The sequence below is a fragment of the Botrytis cinerea genome, chromosome 4 (genome assembly GCF_000143535.2).
Source record: "Botrytis cinerea B05.10 chromosome 4, complete sequence".
In the NCBI taxonomy this organism is placed as follows: domain Eukaryota; kingdom Fungi; phylum Ascomycota; class Leotiomycetes; order Helotiales; family Sclerotiniaceae; genus Botrytis; species Botrytis cinerea.
The window spans coordinates 964,365-983,271 of NC_037313.1; the positions used below are offsets into that span (position 1 = coordinate 964,365).

General features: G+C 44.2%; 8 protein-coding genes across 10 annotated transcripts; 6 read left to right on the plus strand and 2 right to left on the minus strand.

The window, feature by feature from the left end:
- The first annotated feature begins 135 nt into the window (after positions 1-135).
- On the plus strand, positions 136-2,177 carry BCIN_04g02690 (hypothetical protein). The gene is made up of 4 exons (XM_024692476.1): positions 136-732; positions 785-849; positions 898-967; positions 1,059-2,177. The coding sequence occupies exons 1-4, from the start codon at positions 579-581 to the stop codon at positions 1,514-1,516; spliced, it is 747 nt and encodes a 248-aa protein (XP_024548251.1). The 5' UTR covers positions 136-578; the 3' UTR covers positions 1,517-2,177.
- A 212-nt stretch (positions 2,178-2,389) lies between these two features.
- BCIN_04g02700 (hypothetical protein) lies at positions 2,390-3,668 on the plus strand. Of its 2 annotated transcripts, XM_024692477.1 has the most exons (2): positions 2,390-2,439; positions 2,509-3,668. In XM_024692477.1, exon 2 carries the CDS (start codon positions 2,521-2,523, stop codon positions 3,457-3,459), a length of 939 nt encoding a protein of 312 aa, XP_024548252.1. In that variant the 5' UTR covers positions 2,390-2,439; positions 2,509-2,520; the 3' UTR covers positions 3,460-3,668. The 2 variants fall into 2 exon arrangements, with proteins under 2 accessions (XP_024548252.1, XP_001557242.1); XM_001557192.2 differs by having other exon boundaries at positions 2,390-3,668.
- Positions 3,669-3,733: 65 nt separating this feature from the next.
- On the plus strand, positions 3,734-6,295 carry BCIN_04g02710 (hypothetical protein). 2 transcript variants are annotated; one of them, XM_024692478.1, is made up of 6 exons: positions 3,734-4,245; positions 4,304-4,431; positions 4,483-4,675; positions 4,731-4,860; positions 4,947-5,792; positions 5,879-6,295. In XM_024692478.1, the coding sequence occupies exons 1-6, from the start codon at positions 3,800-3,802 to the stop codon at positions 6,074-6,076; spliced, it is 1,941 nt and encodes a 646-aa protein (XP_024548253.1). In that variant the 5' UTR covers positions 3,734-3,799; the 3' UTR covers positions 6,077-6,295. The 2 variants fall into 2 exon arrangements, with proteins under 2 accessions (XP_024548253.1, XP_001557241.2); XM_001557191.2 differs by having other exon boundaries at positions 4,304-4,675.
- An 11-nt stretch (positions 6,296-6,306) lies between these two features.
- BCIN_04g02720 (hypothetical protein) lies at positions 6,307-7,706 on the minus strand. The gene has a single exon (XM_001557190.2). It carries the CDS (start codon positions 7,575-7,577, stop codon positions 6,402-6,404), a length of 1,176 nt encoding a protein of 391 aa, XP_001557240.1. The 5' UTR covers positions 7,578-7,706; the 3' UTR covers positions 6,307-6,401.
- A 170-nt stretch (positions 7,707-7,876) lies between these two features.
- Positions 7,877-12,313, plus strand: Bciki3. The gene is made up of 3 exons (XM_024692479.1): positions 7,877-8,166; positions 8,222-9,978; positions 10,030-12,313. The coding sequence occupies exons 1-3, from the start codon at positions 7,988-7,990 to the stop codon at positions 12,099-12,101; spliced, it is 4,008 nt and encodes a 1,335-aa protein (XP_024548254.1). The 5' UTR covers positions 7,877-7,987; the 3' UTR covers positions 12,102-12,313.
- A 45-nt stretch (positions 12,314-12,358) lies between these two features.
- BCIN_04g02740 (hypothetical protein) lies at positions 12,359-13,799 on the minus strand. The gene is made up of 2 exons (XM_001557187.2): positions 13,254-13,799; positions 12,359-13,168 (listed from the first exon to the last, which is right to left on the minus strand). The coding sequence occupies exons 1-2, from the start codon at positions 13,695-13,697 to the stop codon at positions 12,431-12,433; spliced, it is 1,182 nt and encodes a 393-aa protein (XP_001557237.1). The 5' UTR covers positions 13,698-13,799; the 3' UTR covers positions 12,359-12,430.
- A 1,826-nt stretch (positions 13,800-15,625) lies between these two features.
- Positions 15,626-17,515, plus strand: Bcrho1. The gene is made up of 5 exons (XM_001557186.2): positions 15,626-15,964; positions 16,042-16,069; positions 16,222-16,419; positions 16,489-16,623; positions 16,722-17,515. The coding sequence occupies exons 1-5, from the start codon at positions 15,897-15,899 to the stop codon at positions 16,869-16,871; spliced, it is 579 nt and encodes a 192-aa protein (XP_001557236.1). The 5' UTR covers positions 15,626-15,896; the 3' UTR covers positions 16,872-17,515.
- A 408-nt stretch (positions 17,516-17,923) lies between these two features.
- On the plus strand, positions 17,924-18,776 carry BCIN_04g02760 (hypothetical protein). Its single transcript, XM_024692480.1, has one exon. The coding sequence runs from the start codon at positions 18,223-18,225 to the stop codon at positions 18,448-18,450; it is 228 nt and encodes a 75-aa protein (XP_024548255.1). The 5' UTR covers positions 17,924-18,222; the 3' UTR covers positions 18,451-18,776.
- The last annotated feature ends 131 nt before the right edge of the window (positions 18,777-18,907 follow it).

Here is an 18,907-nt window from a genome sequence, read left to right on the forward strand (position 1 = left end):
GTTCAGCCAGTGTAACAACAAGTTGGATAAGCGAACGGGGATAATTTCACCAGGTGTGAAGACAATGAAAAGCTGGAATGAAAGATCAAAGTATGTTCTTTATGCATGCACCTTGATGGCGAAAAGAATTATCGTGAGAAGTGGTGTTAGATGGAATAAATAAAGCTAAACCAAGATCCAAGACCAGATGAAATATATTCTAATTCTAGAATCATCAAAAGGGTCGAGGAACATCTGGATTCTCAGCAGTCTAACACAGAACGCCCATTATTCGATTAACTCACTCAATTTGGACGACCTGGCGCTTTACTTAGCTACAAGAATCTCACATATATCCAGCTAATTTCCAAAAATGAAAAATCCTCAAGAGCGATCAAGTATTCTATCACGCCGGCTCATTTTGCTAATTTATCCCAGAAAGGAACCACCAAAACAATATCCGATCTTCGGCATTTTTCTCCAAGAATCTCAACACTCTCAAATAAAGCCATCAGCATACCCAATTTTTCCAATTCCTTTCACCTACGAGCCCACATTATCATCCCGAGTTCTCCTAAACCTCAAATTCGGCTTAAACAATGGCTCTTCTCATCCATTATCCCTCCCGTCTCATTCATCTCATCCTCATATTCACTACCCCCCAAAGTGCCGAGTGGCCGAGACTATCTCCAACACCTCACTTTTTCGACCGACCCATTCTTTTCAAAATCATCAGCAAACTGCGTTCGGTCTGTAAGTACTATCCCATCAAATTGTCCCATAAAAAGTAATCTAACACAAGTAGTCTCTCACGGTACCAACCCAGCGAGTCAGATCCACTGCAAATCACCTCCAGTAAGTCCCAACTTGGTAAGTTCGTGGCCCAAAGATCCGGTTGCTAACCTGACAGAGCAATAGCCCACAGGCTCTGGAAATATCTCGAATTTTCCCGTTCCTACAAGCTTAGACCTTAAGAGCAGCTACACTAGTAAGCTATCTATGCAGATTGAGATGAATCGATCTAAGGATATCTTGCTGATATAAGTGGCCTTAGCGTAGTTCACGCAGACGAAAACCAGCGCGATCGTATTATCTCAGAAAGATGTCCTCCCTAAATCCACGCGCGCCTGTTTTTATACCTTCCCTTCATTTTACCTCAAGTACTCCCTCAGCTGGTCCCCTCTCTTCTTTCACCCCACGACCATTACCACCAATACCACATCATTTGGCTGCTGCCAATGCTGCCGGATATTCATTCATTGCTGCATATCCCAACCATCCACTTGCAGAATTTGCTGCTGAAGAAGTTCAAACTGCAGTGGACGAGCGAGCACTTGTCTTGTGCCAAAAGGACAAGTTGAGAGAAAAGATGTTGGTTTCCCATTTGAAAAGATTTTTACATGATACTGGCACGGGAAAGGAGGCAGTAAAGGGTAAGAAATGGGTTAAGAGCCAAGAAAAGGGGGTTGTGTCTGAATATAAAAAGATATGTGCAAAGTTGGGCGAGCGACCTGAAGTTTCTCGTTGGTTTTTTTGACGAGAAACATTGTTAAACATGAGTAATACAGACCTTTTGTAACCTTGTACATTTGAGGTAGGATAACGGGTCAAAATATTTGAGATGAGCGAAAAGAAAATGCGACAACGATCTCGTTTGCAGACGGGATGAAGTGCTTGGATAAAATGGGACACAGGATAGGTTGGGTGGGATAAGATCTTCAACTTGCAACTTGTGGCTATCTGATTACTTGCTGATAGTTTTGAATACCAATCAAATCGTTTTGACACCACAATACTTAATAGGTATCTTCAGTGAGACGTTTTTTGACGTTTGTCATCTACTTAGAACTCGAAAAATAACACGTCGATGGAGCTTTTCTCGGCTTGAGAATTGCTTGCTTGAAAGGAAAGGAAATTTCGACCTTGCGGTTGGCTGAAAAGAAAAGGTTGAGAGAGTAATCGAATATCAACGCTTCACTTCAAGGACCCCGATCTGGTTGCATCATCCAACACACCAACTTTGGTGATCTTGAGAAAAGGACAGAACAGATGTGGAATTCTATGTTTCTAACACATTGTTTGTAAAATAATACAGTCCTATAGAGGGAAAACAATTTGCTTTGAGGGACCTTCCGAGGTCTTTGTCAGATCGGAGTCTATGGGATAGACCAATATAGACTTCGGAGTGTCGAAGTTTAAAAGTTCCAAGTCAAACGAAACTTGAAGAAATAGAGATAAAGGTCAGATATTCACCATCTCTTACCCCTCCAAAACTTAGAATTGACGGAAATTTTGTATAGTGAATTCACTCGATCATGTTCAAATGAAAAGGTCAATGGCATGAAAAGTAATGTGGATAGTCTGAAGCCTCAAAGCTGAAGCACGACACTTGACTTTCTTATTTCTAAATGCCTACAATAGAAATAAATCTCCAAAGACAATAGCAGCAGCAATAATATAGTAAGTTCCCTCTATTGGAGTATTCGTTCATAATATTTTGTATCGAGACCAACTGACAACGAAATACAGTCTTTATTCCTCATGGCTTACACATTCGTCTTGCCTTGCAGATCGATCTCTCATGGCCTGACCGACCTCTATTTCAATGATGAGCAAGTCAATGTTACGGGTCAAGAAAGCGAGTACGATGCAGATGTAGAGACCACCGACGTCGAGGAAGAAGGGACGCGATGCGAAATCATCAAACCAATCACTGCAATCACTACAGCAACAAATTCCCTAGTCATCGCTTGGAAACCCCTCAATACTACACAATCGGGTATCCCAGGGGCTGAGGTTGCTCAGGTTGATATCTTAGCTCAAGCCAATATTATTCAAGGTGGAAGTTGGCGAGCTATTCATACTTCGCAGATCCAACATGCTCAAACCAGTCTTCCTCGATTTGGTGGCTGGACACCCATTAACAATCCACCAATAAACTCTTTGCAGACCAGCCTCACACAAACGGAGACATCAGAAACCGAAGATACTCAATCTAACACCATTCATCCGAGTGGTTGGTCGGTCATCAGTGGCTCGCAGACCGATACTTCCCAAGCAACCAGTGTTGAGCCAGATGAGCCATCCAGTTACCCCCAAATTTGGAAGACCTTGCATTTGCGTTCGCATAAGACAGCAATTTCTGCCATGACAAACATAGTTGATGCGCCCCCGCTCAAGATCCAATTCAGAAAATACAAGAAAGAATACACCTCCACGGCCGCCCAAGAACAAATCAAATGGTTCAGATACCGCATTGCATACTTGAATATGGGCAAGATGCTTGATGTCGATACTGACATGGCAGATATAAAATCAGAATGGGGCAGATTGAGGGAGAGACGGAGATGGTTGAAGCAAGAAATGTTGAGAATCAAGAATCTTTATACAATGGCAAGACGCAGACGTCAAGAGCGCATGGAGTATGACTTGAGGGCAAGTTATGATATTGCGTTCATCAAGTCACTTAGGGAGAATTGAAGGATGCCGAGGAAATGAAAGGACATTATTTTCGAGAAGTAGGAGACCCGAGGTGCATACATCCAGCAAATATCTTTTTTGGTGTATCAAAGGTCTTTTACCAGCCGTGTATGGTGGAATATGAGAAATTATCGACAATTATTAGCATAGGGGATATTCCAAGACGAATATGGGTAACAAATATAACATACCAGACTACTGTTTATTCACATGGTGATCCAAAACCTGCCATCCGGGCAATGAATCTGATAGTCGAGATGATCATCAGCTTATTGACATGAAACTTGGCGAGCAATAGATAGAAAAACAATGAGGCGTTTGAAATGAAGACATCAGAATCATGATACTGGAGGAAAGAAGGGTAGGTAGAATCCGCCTGCAACTCCGCCCATCCAAGCAAAAATGGCAGTTACGTTGTCGCGTGACTCTTTTATTTACACCAGATAATTCCTTTCCGTCAATCACAACATACAACCAAGAATCACCTCAACAATTTTCTCACTTCCCACCGACATCATCAAAAATGGCAATTATACCTGGAGTCCCATTTATTCGAGTGACAGTTAACGCTCCTAAGATTGCAGCAGAATATCCAGATCTTGACGACTATGAAGATGAGAACATGCAAAATGGCCCTCAACACAAGATGTCTGTTTATATCGAGTCCAAGTCGGGTACTAAGTTTGGATTACAATACTATATTGATCCTGCAAAAATTCCAAGGTTTCACAAGAAGAAAAATTACTGCTTGGGATTCTTTGCTACAGTTGATGGTAAAAAGACGAGGTGATTGAAAGAAGTTGAATCTTGTTAAACTTCGTTCTTAAGCTGAGTATTTCGACAGTTCAACGGTGATATGCAATGAGAATGGATTCAAACCAAACAACTGGGTGCATTTCTTAGCAGGTGATCGTCTTAGAGAACCTGGCAACACAAAACTGAGACCATTCCAGTTTTCCGAGATCCAAATAGGTAGACCAATCTTTCATTCAATCGTGCAGATAGCTGATGTTGATTCGGTAGGAGACGACGTCCCGTTCTCGCACAACCCAAAAGAAGTTTCGCAGCTCGGAGAACTCATAGTCCAGGTTTGGCGTGTCCGTAAAGTCGTTCCGGTAGCAACTCCGATCTCCACACCGGAACAGAAGGCGATGCCAATAAACACAAAGTTTCATGAAAGACAGTTGAAGGGCAGAGCTGTAACCCATGCAACAGAGTATATGAGAAGATACGGTCTACTACTCAAAGCGCAAGCTGACCTTCTATAACAGATTTGGGAAACCACAAAAAATATCGGATCAGGAGACATTCTACCAGCTTGAATATATTGATCCAGTTAGCAAGCCACTCGCCGAGTTCCGTTTCAAATACAGATCAAGGGAGGTTTTGCAACAGATGATGGTAGGTGCCTTGTTGTTCCTCTGCTCTTTGACAATCGACTTCCGATTATCAAAGGATATACAAGAAAAGCTGACAGTAGAATTAAGATACTTCCCCGAGACCGGGGATTGACACCAAAAGGCAATCCAGCTCCTTTGCCTTCGAAACCTTTACCCCGGATACCAGCACAACCTACCCTGATTGAAAGCACTACCAAAAGACCTTGTGTTCCTAACAATGACGCTGTTAAAGGAACCCAAGCGTCGACAGCTCAAAAGCTAAAGCCTATTGCTGAAATGGCCATACCACCCCAAACAACCACAAGGTTGGTAACCACAGGTAGATCATTCGATCAGGTAACTGGTGCCTTCTTGTCTATGCCAGTACCATCCTCACTGTCAGTAATCACTAGCAGGTCATTTGACCAGACAACGAGCAACTTGTCCACTACTGCATTTTCTTCATTGGCAACACCAACTCAAAAACTCGGTCAGATTTTTCCCAAAGGTACGATTGGCCGTATGTTCGCATCAGCCCCGAAAGTGGTTCCAGCAACGCCAACTGTTGTCGGGAAAGAGATCAGATATCCAACAACTCCTGCTTTTGGATCAATTTCACAGGTAGCACCACCAAGTTCCATTTTGAAAGCTAGACTTGCAATGCCGGTAGAGACACCAACAAACGCAATGTTTAAACCAAATTCTGTGGCCCTCGCATCAGGCGAAACGTCCGACAAAAGCATCAATAATCAAGGAGGTGAATCAGTAGACAACCAGAACAACAACCAAAGACCTTCAGAACTTTCAGTCACACCTGCCACACCTACACCTATCGGCCAAGTAGTTTTGGAGCCTGGTACTACTCCATTTACACGAGTACTGATAGAAATCCAAAGAAGTTTAGGTCAGTTAAGAGACATGGCAAAGGGTTTCAACGTTACGAACGCAGTCGAGGTATGTGTTATCATCCAAAGATTTGATCCAGAATAAACATTCAGATACCTCTCGCGTATTGTCAGTGACACTAACTTTCTACGCAGGTCCAAGAGGAGATCTCACGGGTCGTTAATGAAGTGCAGACAGAGGTCGAAAGACAGGCTATACCTGAGGTGAATCTGAAGCGCGAGCATGTAGTTGAACGCGATGAAGATGAACTCGAAGTTATACTTGAGCGTCCTGTTAAAAGACGACACATCTTTACAGCTGAAGATGAAATCATCGATTTAACTGCCGACTGATCGACCGGGTAGAAGCGCGAGGAGGGGCAGTACTAGCTAGTTGAAACTGCTACACATAAACTAACGTGGGAGAAATGGTTCCGGCGAAACGAAATTCTGCGAAGGAGCATCGGGAAGGATTTGATCGACTGTTGGGCAGGTGTGATATTGGCGTTTTTACGACCTTGGATGGCATATTTATCTTCACGACCACATATGTATACGAGTTGTATTGATGCATATGGGGAACATGCCGAGAGTTCATATTATAATTCATAATGAAAGCTGTACTATGAGACGGAACGGAATCGTAAAAAGAAAGGCTGAAGTGTATAGCAATATGATATCATAGCAATACCTTACTTGCAACGCTCAGAAGCCAAGCAGCATCATGCCATCCATCGGCTTCATTAGGATTGAGTGGTGGCATTTGCTCGGCAACTGGAGTGTCACTCATCCCATCGAGGGTGTGTCGCGACGGCCGTGATGACAATGATGACTCTTCGCCCTTCTCATCTGACGTATCGAATTCGGCTTCTTCTCCATCTTCTTCAACAGCAAATAAACTCCAGCCTAATAAGTTTTCTACCCAGCCTCCGAGTCCCAGTCTACTCGCTCTAGCCAATTTTTTAACCGTTGCTTCGTCTTTCCTTGCCTCGTCACCGTCGTCAAGCCATTCTTCTTCCACATCTACAAAGTCTGGCTCTGCGGGATATTCTTCATGTGCGAATTCTGTATCGAAGTATCCTCCATCTCTATCTGCTTTCATTGGTGTGATCAGCGCCGCTCTGCTCCCCCTTCTGCTATTCGCTCGACTTCCTATTCTACTATTTGCTCGACTGCCATATCTACTTGATACTCTATTGGTTGCAGGTCCAAAACTTAAACTTCGTCTCGTTGTGAGAGGTGAGAACTCATCATCCGCATCGAAACTTCCTCGTCTACTTCCTCTTCTGCTATTATGTTCTCTTTCTCTGGCGAGCTCCCGCTCAAGTGCATCTTCATCCTCGTCCTTTTGTAAACTTGTTGAACTTGCGCGTGAGACAAGCCATAATTGGCCCTTGGACTCTCGAGTGGAGGATGATATCATGGCGCTAGCTCGCAGAAGCCAATCTGAATCATTGGGGTCATCTTCACCGAATGTACTAATTTTGAGGTTATCTGGAGCGATCGTGTTTCTTAGGTGGGAGTGGCGTGAAGGTGTAGTTGTGCCGGAGCGGTGGCCGGATGCACGGGGTGTGAGGGGGGCAGGAGCGAGGTGAATGCTTGATTTTGATTTGGGGATTGAAAGATTCATTGGGGCAGGTTTGCGGACGGAAACGCGGGATGACGAACGAGAGAGAATGGAAGGCGTTGTAGGAGATGAGCGGTTGTCAATATAGGATGTATGGTCGGGAAAATAATCGTCATTTGAAGGAGGAAGTTTGGTGGTTAGTGGTGCCATGGTCAAATTTGTGAGATTGGATGAAGATCGGTTGTGACGTCGGTTATGAGGAGAGTGTTGGTTGAATGCGATATCCATTATGGTGTATCCGAAGGGGCAAGGAAATCTATCAGCGAGAATTAGAATTAGAATATAAAGTCTACAATGTACAGGTGTGTCAATGATGCGACCGTAGCCGTAGAAGAAGAATCGAATGTCTATTGAATCGAATGGGCAGAGAAGTGGAATGTTGATAAATATAAGAAGAGAAGTCTCACCACCATTCCTCTGCTTAAACCTGGGGTTGCAGGGAAAGTCACACGCTAGAGATTCTTAGCGTCTCTCGCTTACACGGTATGAGGAATGCACCAAAGAAAAAAAAACTGGCTTGTGAAAATGACCGGGATACGATTTTCCGACGAATCATTGCCTGAACAAAAAGGATGACTTGAGATTTATTTGCATAAATTTTTATTGTTCACATGTTCTGAGATATTAATATCGAGAAGATGAGAAATCTAAGAGGAATCCAGTATGAGCAATGGAAGCCTCCTGCGCAATATCAGAATAGGCCCATAACGGCGGCGGCGTGGGATTTGGCAAACGATGCTGTCGTTTGTACTGTCGGTCCTACCGAACATGACGCAGTAATACAACTTATTAGAGTCAAGACAACCTCAAAATCACAGTATATATTATTTTCTAGTTGGGCGTCTTTGAAGTTTGCTGATTTGAAATTGCAGTGAGGATACTCTCATCACATCATGGGAAGCGCCATCACCAAACCCGAATTTGGCCTGTGACAAAGTTTTAAGTCTTCATTATTTTGGAGATAGCTTGACCACATGTCTTGTTCTTGCAGGTGGCGACATCATTGTCGTCAGAGAAGATCCTCAGCCTGGGGAAGGTCAGATTGAAATCATGGGCTCAGTTGATGCTGGGATCACTGCGGCACGATGGTCACCTGACGAGGAATTGCTGGCAATTACAACCAAGGAAGATACCGTCATTTGGATGAGTCGCAGCTTCGATGGCGTTGCGGATACCACCATGACCAAAGAGGATCTGAAAGCTTCCAACCATGTGTCTGTTGGCTGGGGTAAGAAGGAAACGCAATTCCAAGGCAGAGGAGCCAAAGCTTTGCGAGATCCGACTATGCCTGAGAAGACGGATGAAGGTGTTCTAAGTGCAAATGATGATTCGAGTGTCACCATCAGCTGGAGAGGTGATGGAGCTTATCTGGCTATATCTACTATCGAATCGGCTTCCCGTCGTATAATTCGAGTATATTCCAGAGAAGGTGAACTTGATAGTGTCAGCGAGCCCGTAGATGGTCTCGAAGGCGCTTTGAGCTGGAGACCTTCCGGAAATTTGATTGCCGGAATTCAACGACTGGAAGAAAGAATCGATGTTGTATTCTTTGAGCGTAACGGATTACGACATGGGGAATTTAGTCTTCGACTCACCCAAGCGCAACGTCAAGTTCCTGATCAGCACATCAAATTGGCCTGGAACTCTGATTCTACAGTGTTGGCTGTTGTGATGGCTGATTGTACTCAGTTGTGGACAATGGGTAATTACCATTGGTATCTCAAGCAAGAGATCAAAAACCATCACGCTCCTTTGGTTGCCACCAACCCTGTCGCTTGGCACCCAGAAAAGCCGTTGAGATTTTTGTCTGTTGCTGAGGACACTATCAATCTTGCAGAGTATATTTTCGCAACTTCTCGTGGTACCTTAGCGCCACCACACGATTTCGGAGTGCTCGCTGTTATTGATGGGCAAAATCTCATGGTAACCCCTTTCCGAGTGGCCAACGTCCCACCTCCTATGGGTCATCACGAAGTCACAATACAATCTAATGCTATCGATGTTGCCATCAATGCTGATGCTTCATTGCTTGCCATTTTACACCAAGACGGAATTTCGATTTTTGAACTAGATGCCACCAAACGGGTCGCACCTACTCCGACATTGTCTGGCCAATTCACATTTGACTCTGCAATCAAAACTACCATTTATCAACAGATTACCTTCAGTGGCAAGAATGAAATACTTGCCTTGGGTCGAACTGATACTGGTTCAGTTATTCAGGGATACCATCTCACTGATATGCCTGGTGAAATCAAAGAGAAAGCTCTTGAAAATAACCCTACATCGTCTGTATCAATATTATCAAGCTTTGTTGAAGATGGCGTGATGCATCCATACGTCCAAACTAGCTCTGGTGACCTTCACAGCTTAGCTTTCGGCGATGCGTCCTTATCTTCCTGCAATTTCTCCAAGCAATTACCTTGGGTAGATATCATACCATTCGGTGACGGCCCAAATGCTTATGGAGATGGCCGCATAGCTTTTGGATTGTCCAGTAACGGCCATTTGTTTGCAAATACGCGCTTACTAGTACGAAACTGCACATCGTTCTTAGTTACACCGGCGCACCTTATATTTACCACCACCACACATCTTCTAAAATTTGTTCACATCACAGAAGTTCATGGTACGTATTTCAAAATCTTTCTGCACGTGTTTCAATGCTGATATTAAATAGACCTTGAAGTTCCAGCAGATGACCCAGAAATTGACGAGAGATGTCGAAGCATTGAAAGAGGAGCTCGACTTGTCACCGCAATGCCAACGTCTCTCAGTCTTATCCTGCAAATGCCTCGTGGAAACTTGGAGACTATTTTCCCTCGTGCAATGGTTCTTGCAGGCATTCGAAAACTTATCGAGGAAAAGAACTATAGAAAGGCATTCACTCATTGCAGAACCCAGCGAGTTGATATGAACATTCTATATGATCATGCTCCAGAGCAGTTCTTGTCGAATGTTGCACTTTTTATTGATCAGGTCAAGAAAATCACTTATATTGATTTGTTCTTATCTTCATTGAGAGAAGAAGATGTTACCCAGACAATGTATAAAGAGACGAGAGTTGCGTCCCAAAATGGCAACATAGTACCTACCACCAATGGTGCTATCGCTCCTCAAGACCCTGTCGATATCACAGCCACCAAAGCCTCCAAGGTTAACAAGATCTGCGACGCTGTTCTCGAAGTCCTGAAAACTCGCACTGCAACCAACTTACAAAACATCATCACATCTAACGTGTGCAAAAATCCACCTGCACTGGATGATGGCTTATTGGTTGTTGCACAGTTGATGAAAGAAGATGAGGCTATGGCTGATAAGGCAGTTGAGCACATCTGTTTCTTGGCAGATGTCAACCGATTGTATGAGAATGCTCTTGGTCTTTATAACCTTGATCTTGCTCTTCTAGTCGCTCAGCAATCTCAGAAGGACCCCAGAGAATATCTCCCCTTTATGCAAAATTTACAACAAATGACCGAGTTACGTCGTAAATATAGCATTGATGATTATTTATCTCGCCACACCAAAGCGCTTAACCATCTCCACGAACTGAACGCGTTCGAGGAACTTCAAAAGTACACTCAAAAGCACGCTCTCTACAAAGCTGCTTTAGCTATCTACCGCTACAATCCTGAACCCCTCGCTGTTATTACGGCCCTCTACGCTCAATATCTCGAATCTAAATCCTCCTACAAAGAAGCAGCACTCGCTTACGAATCCCTCCGCAACTATGCAAAAGCTACATCTTGTTATTTAGCTTCCGGGCCCTCTCAATGGCGCGAAACCCTTTTCTGTGCTCTCACCGGCGGTGCAGATGGAAATCCAGTGAGCGGCCCGGCACTCACCGAGCTAGCAAGCACATTATTTGATGCCCTCATCGAAAGCAAAGATTACTACGCCGCCGCAACCCTCCAACTTGATTACCTCTCATCTCTCGAAACTGCCTGCAGAACCTTCTGCAAAGGATATTTCTTCGCCGACGCCCTTCATCTCATTGCTCTCAAAGCTCGTCCCGATCTTCTCGAGAGCGTAATCGACCCTGGTCTCGGCGATGCCCTCGCTTCAAGCACTGAGTTATTAGCGGACTGCAAAGCACAACTACTAGCCCAAGTCCCCCGTATTCGCGAATTGAGACAGAAAGCACTCGCTGATCCACTCGCTTTTTACGAGGGTGAAAGAGGAGGCGATGGGGAAATCCCAGATGATATCTCCGTCGCGGCTTCTTCTCGCGTTTCGACTAATCGCTCGCTTTTTACTCGCTACACCGGTAATGGAAGTGTCGGGACCGTTGGAACGGGAGTCAGTAGAGCAACTTCCAAAAACAGACGAAGAGAAGAAAGAAAAAGAGCTCGAGGTAAAAAGGGAAGTGTATATGAAGAAGAGTATCTCGTCGCCAGTGTCGGCAGACTAATGACGCGCGTCGAGGATTCCAGAAGCGAAGTCGAGAGATTGGTCGTGGGCTTGGTGAGAAGAGGAATGTGGGAGAGAGCGAGGGCTATCGAGGGCAGTATGGTAGAGGTGGTCGCTTTGTGTAAGGGTTGCGTGGGAGAAGTTTTTGGTGCCGCGGATGCGGGTGCGGGTGCAAATGCAAATGCAAATGCAAATGCAAATGAACAGGCAGGCGCGGAAGGTCAGGAATATAGACCAGTAGGCGGTGATGCGGTTTATGCGGAGAGTTTGCAAGCGGCGGGGAGGAAGAAGGAGGCACCTCATCTTTCTGCGTTTGAGAAATTGACCTTGTTGGGTACTTAGTTTAGGTTCTCTTAGTAGGTTAGTAAAATAAAGTTGTGGGTTTTTGGGAATCTCAATCTGAAGGAAGTCTATTGGTTATGAGACTCGGCAGAGTGCTTGAAGGTGGTGGGTGTGATGTGTTACGATGTCATAGTTGTCCCGAGTTACATGGGACGTTCATCCACACATCTACTTCGTGCATGTGAGAATAGAATCGAAGTGATGTGCGATCAATTATTTTGCACATGCTACAACGCCACAAATGCCTTGAGGGTCCATGTGCCATACAATCCATATATTTACATTTTTCTTTCATTCCAAATACATAATATAATATACATGCATGATCATCAGGCAGCCACTGGGACTGGCTCTGTGGGCGTAGATGTAGGGGTAGAAGTGCTTTCGACTTCTCCAGCTTCTGTAACTCCGGCCTCTCCATCCGTGCTAACACCCACCTGTCTCATGATCGTTCCTCTCCTCCTCGAGATTACCTGTCCAATCTTCAACAACATGCCTCTGGTAAGTTTACCCTTGCCCTTTGCTTTTCGTAATTCTCTTTCTCTCTTATTAATTTCTTTCAATGGCGTCCTCATTGATGCAATTGTCTTCTTCTTCGCTTCGTTTTGTATATCCTCCTCTAACTTTCTCTCTACGTATTCAGGATCATGTCTCGTTCTGAATATAGAATATTTATTCCTCAACTCGTCAATCACGCTCCCGGGCATTGGTGGCGTTAGGAGTGTGGGTACAAATGTCTTTTCTTCCACTTCCATTCGCAGAGTATCGCAATCACAGTCTTTCTTTTCTCGAGGTTCGACTTTAGGCCATGGAATTATAATATTGGGACGGTTGCCGGCACCGGGGATTATGCGCTGCCATTTGACGGTTTGGGCGTGACGGTCTCGGAACATCTTGTGGTGGGCAAGCTTTTTGGCAATTACGTCGCGCGTCAGGCCGGTCACAGGGTCTGTGTATGGAAATACTAGTTTGACGTTCTTCAGGGAAATGCCTTGGGGGACGGATCGGACGGGACGACGGTCTTGCTCGGAGTCTGATATCATCCATTTGGGTACTGCTATGTCGATCTGGTAATGTTGTTAGTTCGTGGCAATGAAACATTCGTGGTGGGGTGTGATTGGAAATGGATGCACAAAAGTCTACAAATCATACCATATTCAATCCATCACATGTAACTTCTGCCCTGGTCTTGTCAACTTTTTCTACCTTCCCAATCTTTCCCTTGTCACGCCCTGAGATGACAACCACTCTATCCCCCGCCGTAATATTCAGATGCTTCTTCCCTCCCCATAGATCCAATATCTCCAATATCTCTGTCCTCCTCGCAACTGGAACCTCAGTGAAATGAGCTGGAATGCTTCCATACGTATCAACCTGCGAGCCAACATCTCTCTTTGGAGCCAGCTCATTCAACTCCCAATCCTCCCTTCGCACCACCTTATTTTCCTTCATCCTTCTTAAATTTTCCGCGCCCCATTGCCTCATCCTATCCTGCCGGTAGGCAAAACCGTCAAGCTCATTTTTGCGCTGCCTCCTTGCAAGCCGGCGGGTGGCTTGCTTTTCGGCGAGGATTGTACGCCGAATGACTTTTTGCATGGTGGTGGGGGAGAGGAGGGGGGATTCGTTTGGTGGTGGTGAGGGTGCTCAGTTCAACTTTTTTTGGATGGAGCTTTCGTTGATAACGAGCTAGTGATCTTCGGGTTAGTGCATAATTCTCGATCAGGGTGGGAGTCACGTGAGAAACTCGGGGCTCAAATTGGACTTTAATTGGTTCAGGGGCAAATGGACCGATCATATGTTTATGTGCCAAGTGAGGATATCCAATAGAACATTATCTCTAAGTTTCAGGGACACGGCACGTGAGGCAGATTTTATTGATTGGATCATCTTGGATATTGGATTGGATTCTCAAGAGACAATGGATTTTCAATATGGCCCGGATCGTATCCATCCAATGCTGGAATGACATCAAGAGGGTGGAGAGAAGACAGATGTCATAGCAAAGAGAAGAACGTACCGGAATGCCCATAAATGCTGTGACTCTGGGTCGCAGTCCTGTCTTTCCTGGTAGAAAGGAAATGAGGCGCGAATGAATGAGTGAGGCGCAGATTGTCTGGGAGCTCAGCCCCATGTGAAGTGCGTAAACTTGACGGATATCTCCTGAAGTTGGGGACGTGCTCGTCTCCATGGAAGGAAGAAAAGTTTAGATAGCTCAACACTTGACAATTGGAAGGGCACTCATGTTGTGGTACAGTATGTAAGATATTATGTATGTACGCGGTGATACGCCCTGTAAACACGCCCGATAGAAACCCTAGAAGGACGCATCCGTCATCAGAGTCATGTTTTGCAAGTATACGAGCCGAATTGTATACTAGTCATTTTACTCGTCCCGTCAGGTCTAGACTAGATTTTCCAGCTGGGTGTCAGGACTCAGGAGTCGGGAGAGGAATTGAAAGAAAGAAAGAAAGAAAGGAAAGAAGGAAGAAAGGAAGAAATATGGAGTCTGCCAAGGAAGCACATCAGACCTTACCACTATCTTTACTGTTATCATTCAAAGACGATGTAGTTATTGATTTTAAAGTTGCAGTGGAAGGTTGTCGCTAGCGCATGAATGTATATATATATCTTTTTAAACTATTCCTTGGTGTTGAGCAATATCTAGTAGACATGGTGGCTCAAATCAATATCAAATCTCAGGATTGCTAGAAAGTCCATGTCGTGTTTTGCACTGTCTACCGGTGCTGTCAGAGACAAAAGGCAAAAGGGATGAGAAGAGAGAAGAAAGGGAATTGCTGTATTTCCTGGAAGCAGAATTGTAAACAAACACTTGAATGGCTTAGGGACTTCCTTGTTCATTGTCATCAATCTTTCTGTCTCCTACCCATGGTGACATGGTGTGAGGTTGGTGGAGTGGATGATGGTATGGTACTGGGTGCATAAAATACGTGGAGAATACTCCGTACAGCATGTCACCTTACCTAGCAGATACTAATGTATGAACCTTGGTAGCCCCTTATTAGTTGATGGCCAGGGTGGTGATGGAGGAGAGTTAGTTGATAGATATTAGGTATTAGATGGTATTAGATGGTCCCTCGCAGACAGGAGCGTGCGTACAAGAGATGTCTAGCATTCACTCCGCAAGTACCTACAGTCACAAGTATTCCTTATGACTGACTGTTTGGTTCGAAAAGAGATAGATAGCAAATAATAAAACAGAATACGCAATACACACTCCCTTAACTAAACACTGCCTACATTCACACACAACATACAGTAGACGAACAGGAATCCTGTCAATCCCTCCCTCACTCGCTTGCTCTGTGTAGACTCTGGTGCTGTAGACATCGTGAAAAGAAAAGAATGAGCAGCAAAGTATCCAATTATGTGAATCATAAACCATTCCAGATTTCTCTGCAATATTCCTCATCCTGTTCCCCATCCAATCCAATCAATCCCTCCATTGATGGGTTGATTCTGATTCACCGCACCAGCCCAGTTGACCATAGCCCAGATTTTTTATTGATGCTAGATGATTTCCATAGTAACCAAAAATGAACATTGGCTGCCTGATCATTACAATCACAAATCATAAGGCCATAACATTGGAACCGACTAGCTATTAGGTTTCTCCAGAGGTTGCCTTCTTGAACTCATTTCCACCTTCAACAACCTTTCCAATTAACGAACTTTCATCTGCAACGACCCATACGATCAGTTTACATACACAACAATTTAATCAACAACTTCACACAGTCGCTCTCTTTAACAAACCTTATCACAACCTTTGCCAAAATGGCGGAAATCAGAAGAAAGCTCGTTATTGTCGGAGACGGTGCTTGCGGTAAGACTTGCTTGTTGATGTAAGTACCCATCTACCTTTCAACGGTTTTCTAGTTGATAAAATCAATAAAGATTATACCCACTAACAACTCTAAAGTGTCTTCTCCAAGGGAACCTTCCCAGAGGTAAGCCTTACACCGACTCCTTAAAGTCATATGCGAATCAAACACAACGCGGCCATCGCGTCAACCATCTGTTGATACTGGCACGCATCGAAGCGGTTGATGGAATATCATTATATCATCAGATCCAATAACTGATGCATCTTCTACTCTAGGTCTATGTCCCAACCGTCTTCGAGAACTATGTCGCCGATGTCGAGGTCGATGGAAAGCACGTTGAGTTGGCTCTATGGGATACGGCTGGACAAGAAGATTACGATCGTCTCAGACCTCTATCATACCCAGATTCGCATGTTATCTTGATCTGTTTCGCCGTTGACTCTCCCGATTCCCTTGATAACGTTCAGGAGAAGGTACGATCCAACAGATGATTCCATCTGCTATCACCATGATAAGATGATTACTGACACGTGCCTGAACAGTGGATCTCCGAAGTCCTCCATTTCTGCCAGGGCCTCCCAATCATCCTCGTTGGATGCAAGAAGGATTTGCGCCACGACCCAAAAACCATTGAGGAATTACACAAGACCAACCAAACCCCGGTCTCAGAAGATCAGGTAAGGATATATCAAAATACGGCGCGGTCTGAAGACAGCTGCAAGACCGAGAACGAAATTGAACAATGGAAGAATCATGCTAACAATTCTGTCAATAGGCTCAACGTGTTGCTGATAAGATTGGTGCTTACAAGTCTCTTGAGTGTTCAGCAAAGACCAATGAGGGTGTCCGTGAGGTGTTTGAACACGCCACTCGTGCTGCACTCTTGACCAAGAAGGAGAAAAAGAAGAAGTGCATTGTTCTGTAAAGCTACTGTTATCGACTCTTCTCTTTCTCTAATGCGATCGGATTTTATTTTACTGCGAAAGTAGCTCGGTTGGGTGACGGGTTCATGCTAGCGAGAAGGAGGAGTGCATGGCTCTTCATCGGCATATTAATCTATCATCGTCTTGATTGATAATACATGGACCAATATCTTCAAGTTTCTCGCACCAATACCGAACACTTCTTTCTTACTACACATCTGGGTTTCGACACAAATATCTCAGGGCATACGAACGGACAACTATGTCTCTTTTCTTCCGCAAATTGTGCCACGTTAGTTTCTTCTCTGTGTCTGTCTTTTTTCTCGCAAGATCTTTGTTGTTTCTCTCATCTTCTTTTTCATGCGTGCGGTCAAGAATGGATCTGAATCATAAGGGTGCTTGCTGCGTGCGTTACGTCCATTCGTCCTCATCATTGCTCCTTGCGTTAGAGCAGGTTGTTTAGGGCAGGGAGGATTTGGAGGATAGGGAACGAATGGACTTTCGCATTTTTGTAAGGTGTAATAGCAATAGGCGTAGTCTATCAAGAAATGTTTTCTAAGGTCTGATATTGCACCAATACACTTGAGGCGTTCATTCTTTTTATTTTACAATGGCTGAGTATTAATGGATGGGTAAATAGGTGGCAATGATCTTTGCGTTCTTTTTATATTTGATTTTCAAAACGTGCGTGTTTTTGTGAATTTGTGATTGAAGTAAGTGATTTTACATTTGTCTCTTTCCTGCTCCTTTACATTTGTTTTTCGCCTCGTGACTTGATGTATGCGATACACTGTTCAATGTCTAGGAGTCAACTACAGAGAAACATTATACTTGGCCTGCTAGGGAGGCCTTGTTGTTTCTCATAGGCCACCATGTAACGAAAGGCATTGGTTTGATTGAACCTTAAACAAAAAATTGAAATTCTTCTTGAAGTTTGCACGTATTCTCAAAGCATTCATTTGGGTTAATGGAAGGATGAAGATACACTGGTCTTGAACATTTCCTGTCATTTCCAACACATTGCCTGTCTACGCATTCACCAACATTTTTTCAAGCCGGTAGTACTCCATCGGCGACCGAAACATGTTCTTCTACAGTCTTCGTTTTGCAGATGTACGTGTAAATCGGCTGTTAGATTGCTGATGTACATGAAAAGATAATCATTGAGGATTTGCATGTAGACCCATTGTGATGTTGGGTTTTCTATTTAATGATTTGTTTTCCCCTTCGGTGGGTTATTATTTACACATTATTCAACAATACACCAGTTTTCGGTATTCTGTTGCATTATAACTTGATCATCTATTTTCGTCCACTCAGCATTACAACAAACAAGTCTTTACCATAGTCGAGATGGAGAGAGCTCCTGCTAATACTTCTAGAGGGAACGGTTCTGGTGGTGCTGCTGGTGGAGCAGGTGGACGACGCAACGGGCCAGGGAAAAACGGGGACAGGGATCCCACGGGTCAGAAGTCTACACGAAATGCTGATGAGAAGTCCGGTGGATCGCACAGTAATGGAAAATCTGGTGGAGATGCTGGAAGTGGCAACCAAAGGAAGAAGCCGAGGGATAATAAGTAGATGGCAGATAGCAACGGCAGAGTCACTGCTTCCATCATAGAGAAGAATGGCAACACCAACACCGGCACTGCATCCAAGAAGCATCGAACAATCAAAATTTAATTCGGGCAAGAATGCATGCGTCATGGCGAAATATCAAAATAGATGTTACATGTCTTGTAGGAGAAATCATCTACGAAGCGAAAGGAGATATTCAATGGTTCTTTTCGAACAGAATCGGATTGTTAGAGCGGTTCAATGGTTGATGCTTTGAGGGGCGGAACTTGAAGTTGAGGTGTTGCGATGGAAAGCAGCTATAGCTAGCATTGAATAAGACACTTTATGCACATATATGTGTTGTAATGTTGGTTCTTGTGTTTGCAATTGTATACGCAGTGAGTGAGTGTTGATGGTTGGATAGAGGTGAGACGAAAGAAAAGGATACTCGGAACACTGTAATGATGAGTATTGAGAGAGT

Excerpts from the sequence above, each read along its gene's own strand:
- BCIN_04g02720 (XM_001557190.2), bottom strand. The coding sequence starts at position 7,577 with ATGGATATCGCATTCAACCAACACTCTCCTCATAACCGACGTCACAAC.
- BCIN_04g02740 (XM_001557187.2), bottom strand. The coding sequence starts at position 13,697 with ATGCAAAAAGTCATTCGGCGTACAATCCTCGCCGAAAAGCAAGCCACC. Across the intron at positions 13,169-13,253 it reads CATGTGATGGATTGAATATG|ATCGACATAGCAGTACCCAA; the intron begins GTATGATTTGTA and ends CAACATTACCAG.
- Bciki3 (XM_024692479.1), top strand. The coding sequence starts at position 7,988 with ATGAGAAATCTAAGAGGAATCCAGTATGAGCAATGGAAGCCTCCTGCG. Across the intron at positions 8,167-8,221 it reads AAGACAACCTCAAAATCACA|TGAGGATACTCTCATCACAT; the intron begins GTATATATTATT and ends TTGAAATTGCAG. Across the intron at positions 9,979-10,029 it reads TCACATCACAGAAGTTCATG|ACCTTGAAGTTCCAGCAGAT; the intron begins GTACGTATTTCA and ends GATATTAAATAG.
- Bcrho1 (XM_001557186.2), top strand. The coding sequence starts at position 15,897 with ATGGCGGAAATCAGAAGAAAGCTCGTTATTGTCGGAGACGGTGCTTGC. Across the intron at positions 16,070-16,221 it reads CCAAGGGAACCTTCCCAGAG|GTCTATGTCCCAACCGTCTT; the intron begins GTAAGCCTTACA and ends CTTCTACTCTAG. Across the intron at positions 16,624-16,721 it reads CCCCGGTCTCAGAAGATCAG|GCTCAACGTGTTGCTGATAA; the intron begins GTAAGGATATAT and ends TTCTGTCAATAG.
- BCIN_04g02760 (XM_024692480.1), top strand. The coding sequence starts at position 18,223 with ATGGAGAGAGCTCCTGCTAATACTTCTAGAGGGAACGGTTCTGGTGGT.
- BCIN_04g02700 (XM_001557192.2), top strand. The coding sequence starts at position 2,521 with ATGGCTTACACATTCGTCTTGCCTTGCAGATCGATCTCTCATGGCCTG.
- BCIN_04g02690 (XM_024692476.1), top strand. The coding sequence starts at position 579 with ATGGCTCTTCTCATCCATTATCCCTCCCGTCTCATTCATCTCATCCTC. Across the intron at positions 850-897 it reads CTCCAGTAAGTCCCAACTTG|CCCACAGGCTCTGGAAATAT; the intron begins GTAAGTTCGTGG and ends ACAGAGCAATAG. Across the intron at positions 968-1,058 it reads CCTTAAGAGCAGCTACACTA|CGCGATCGTATTATCTCAGA; the intron begins GTAAGCTATCTA and ends GACGAAAACCAG.
- BCIN_04g02710 (XM_001557191.2), top strand. The coding sequence starts at position 3,800 with ATGATACTGGAGGAAAGAAGGGTAGGTAGAATCCGCCTGCAACTCCGC. Across the intron at positions 4,676-4,730 it reads GCTGTAACCCATGCAACAGA|ATTTGGGAAACCACAAAAAA; the intron begins GTATATGAGAAG and ends CTTCTATAACAG. Across the intron at positions 5,793-5,878 it reads ACGTTACGAACGCAGTCGAG|GTCCAAGAGGAGATCTCACG; the intron begins GTATGTGTTATC and ends CTTTCTACGCAG.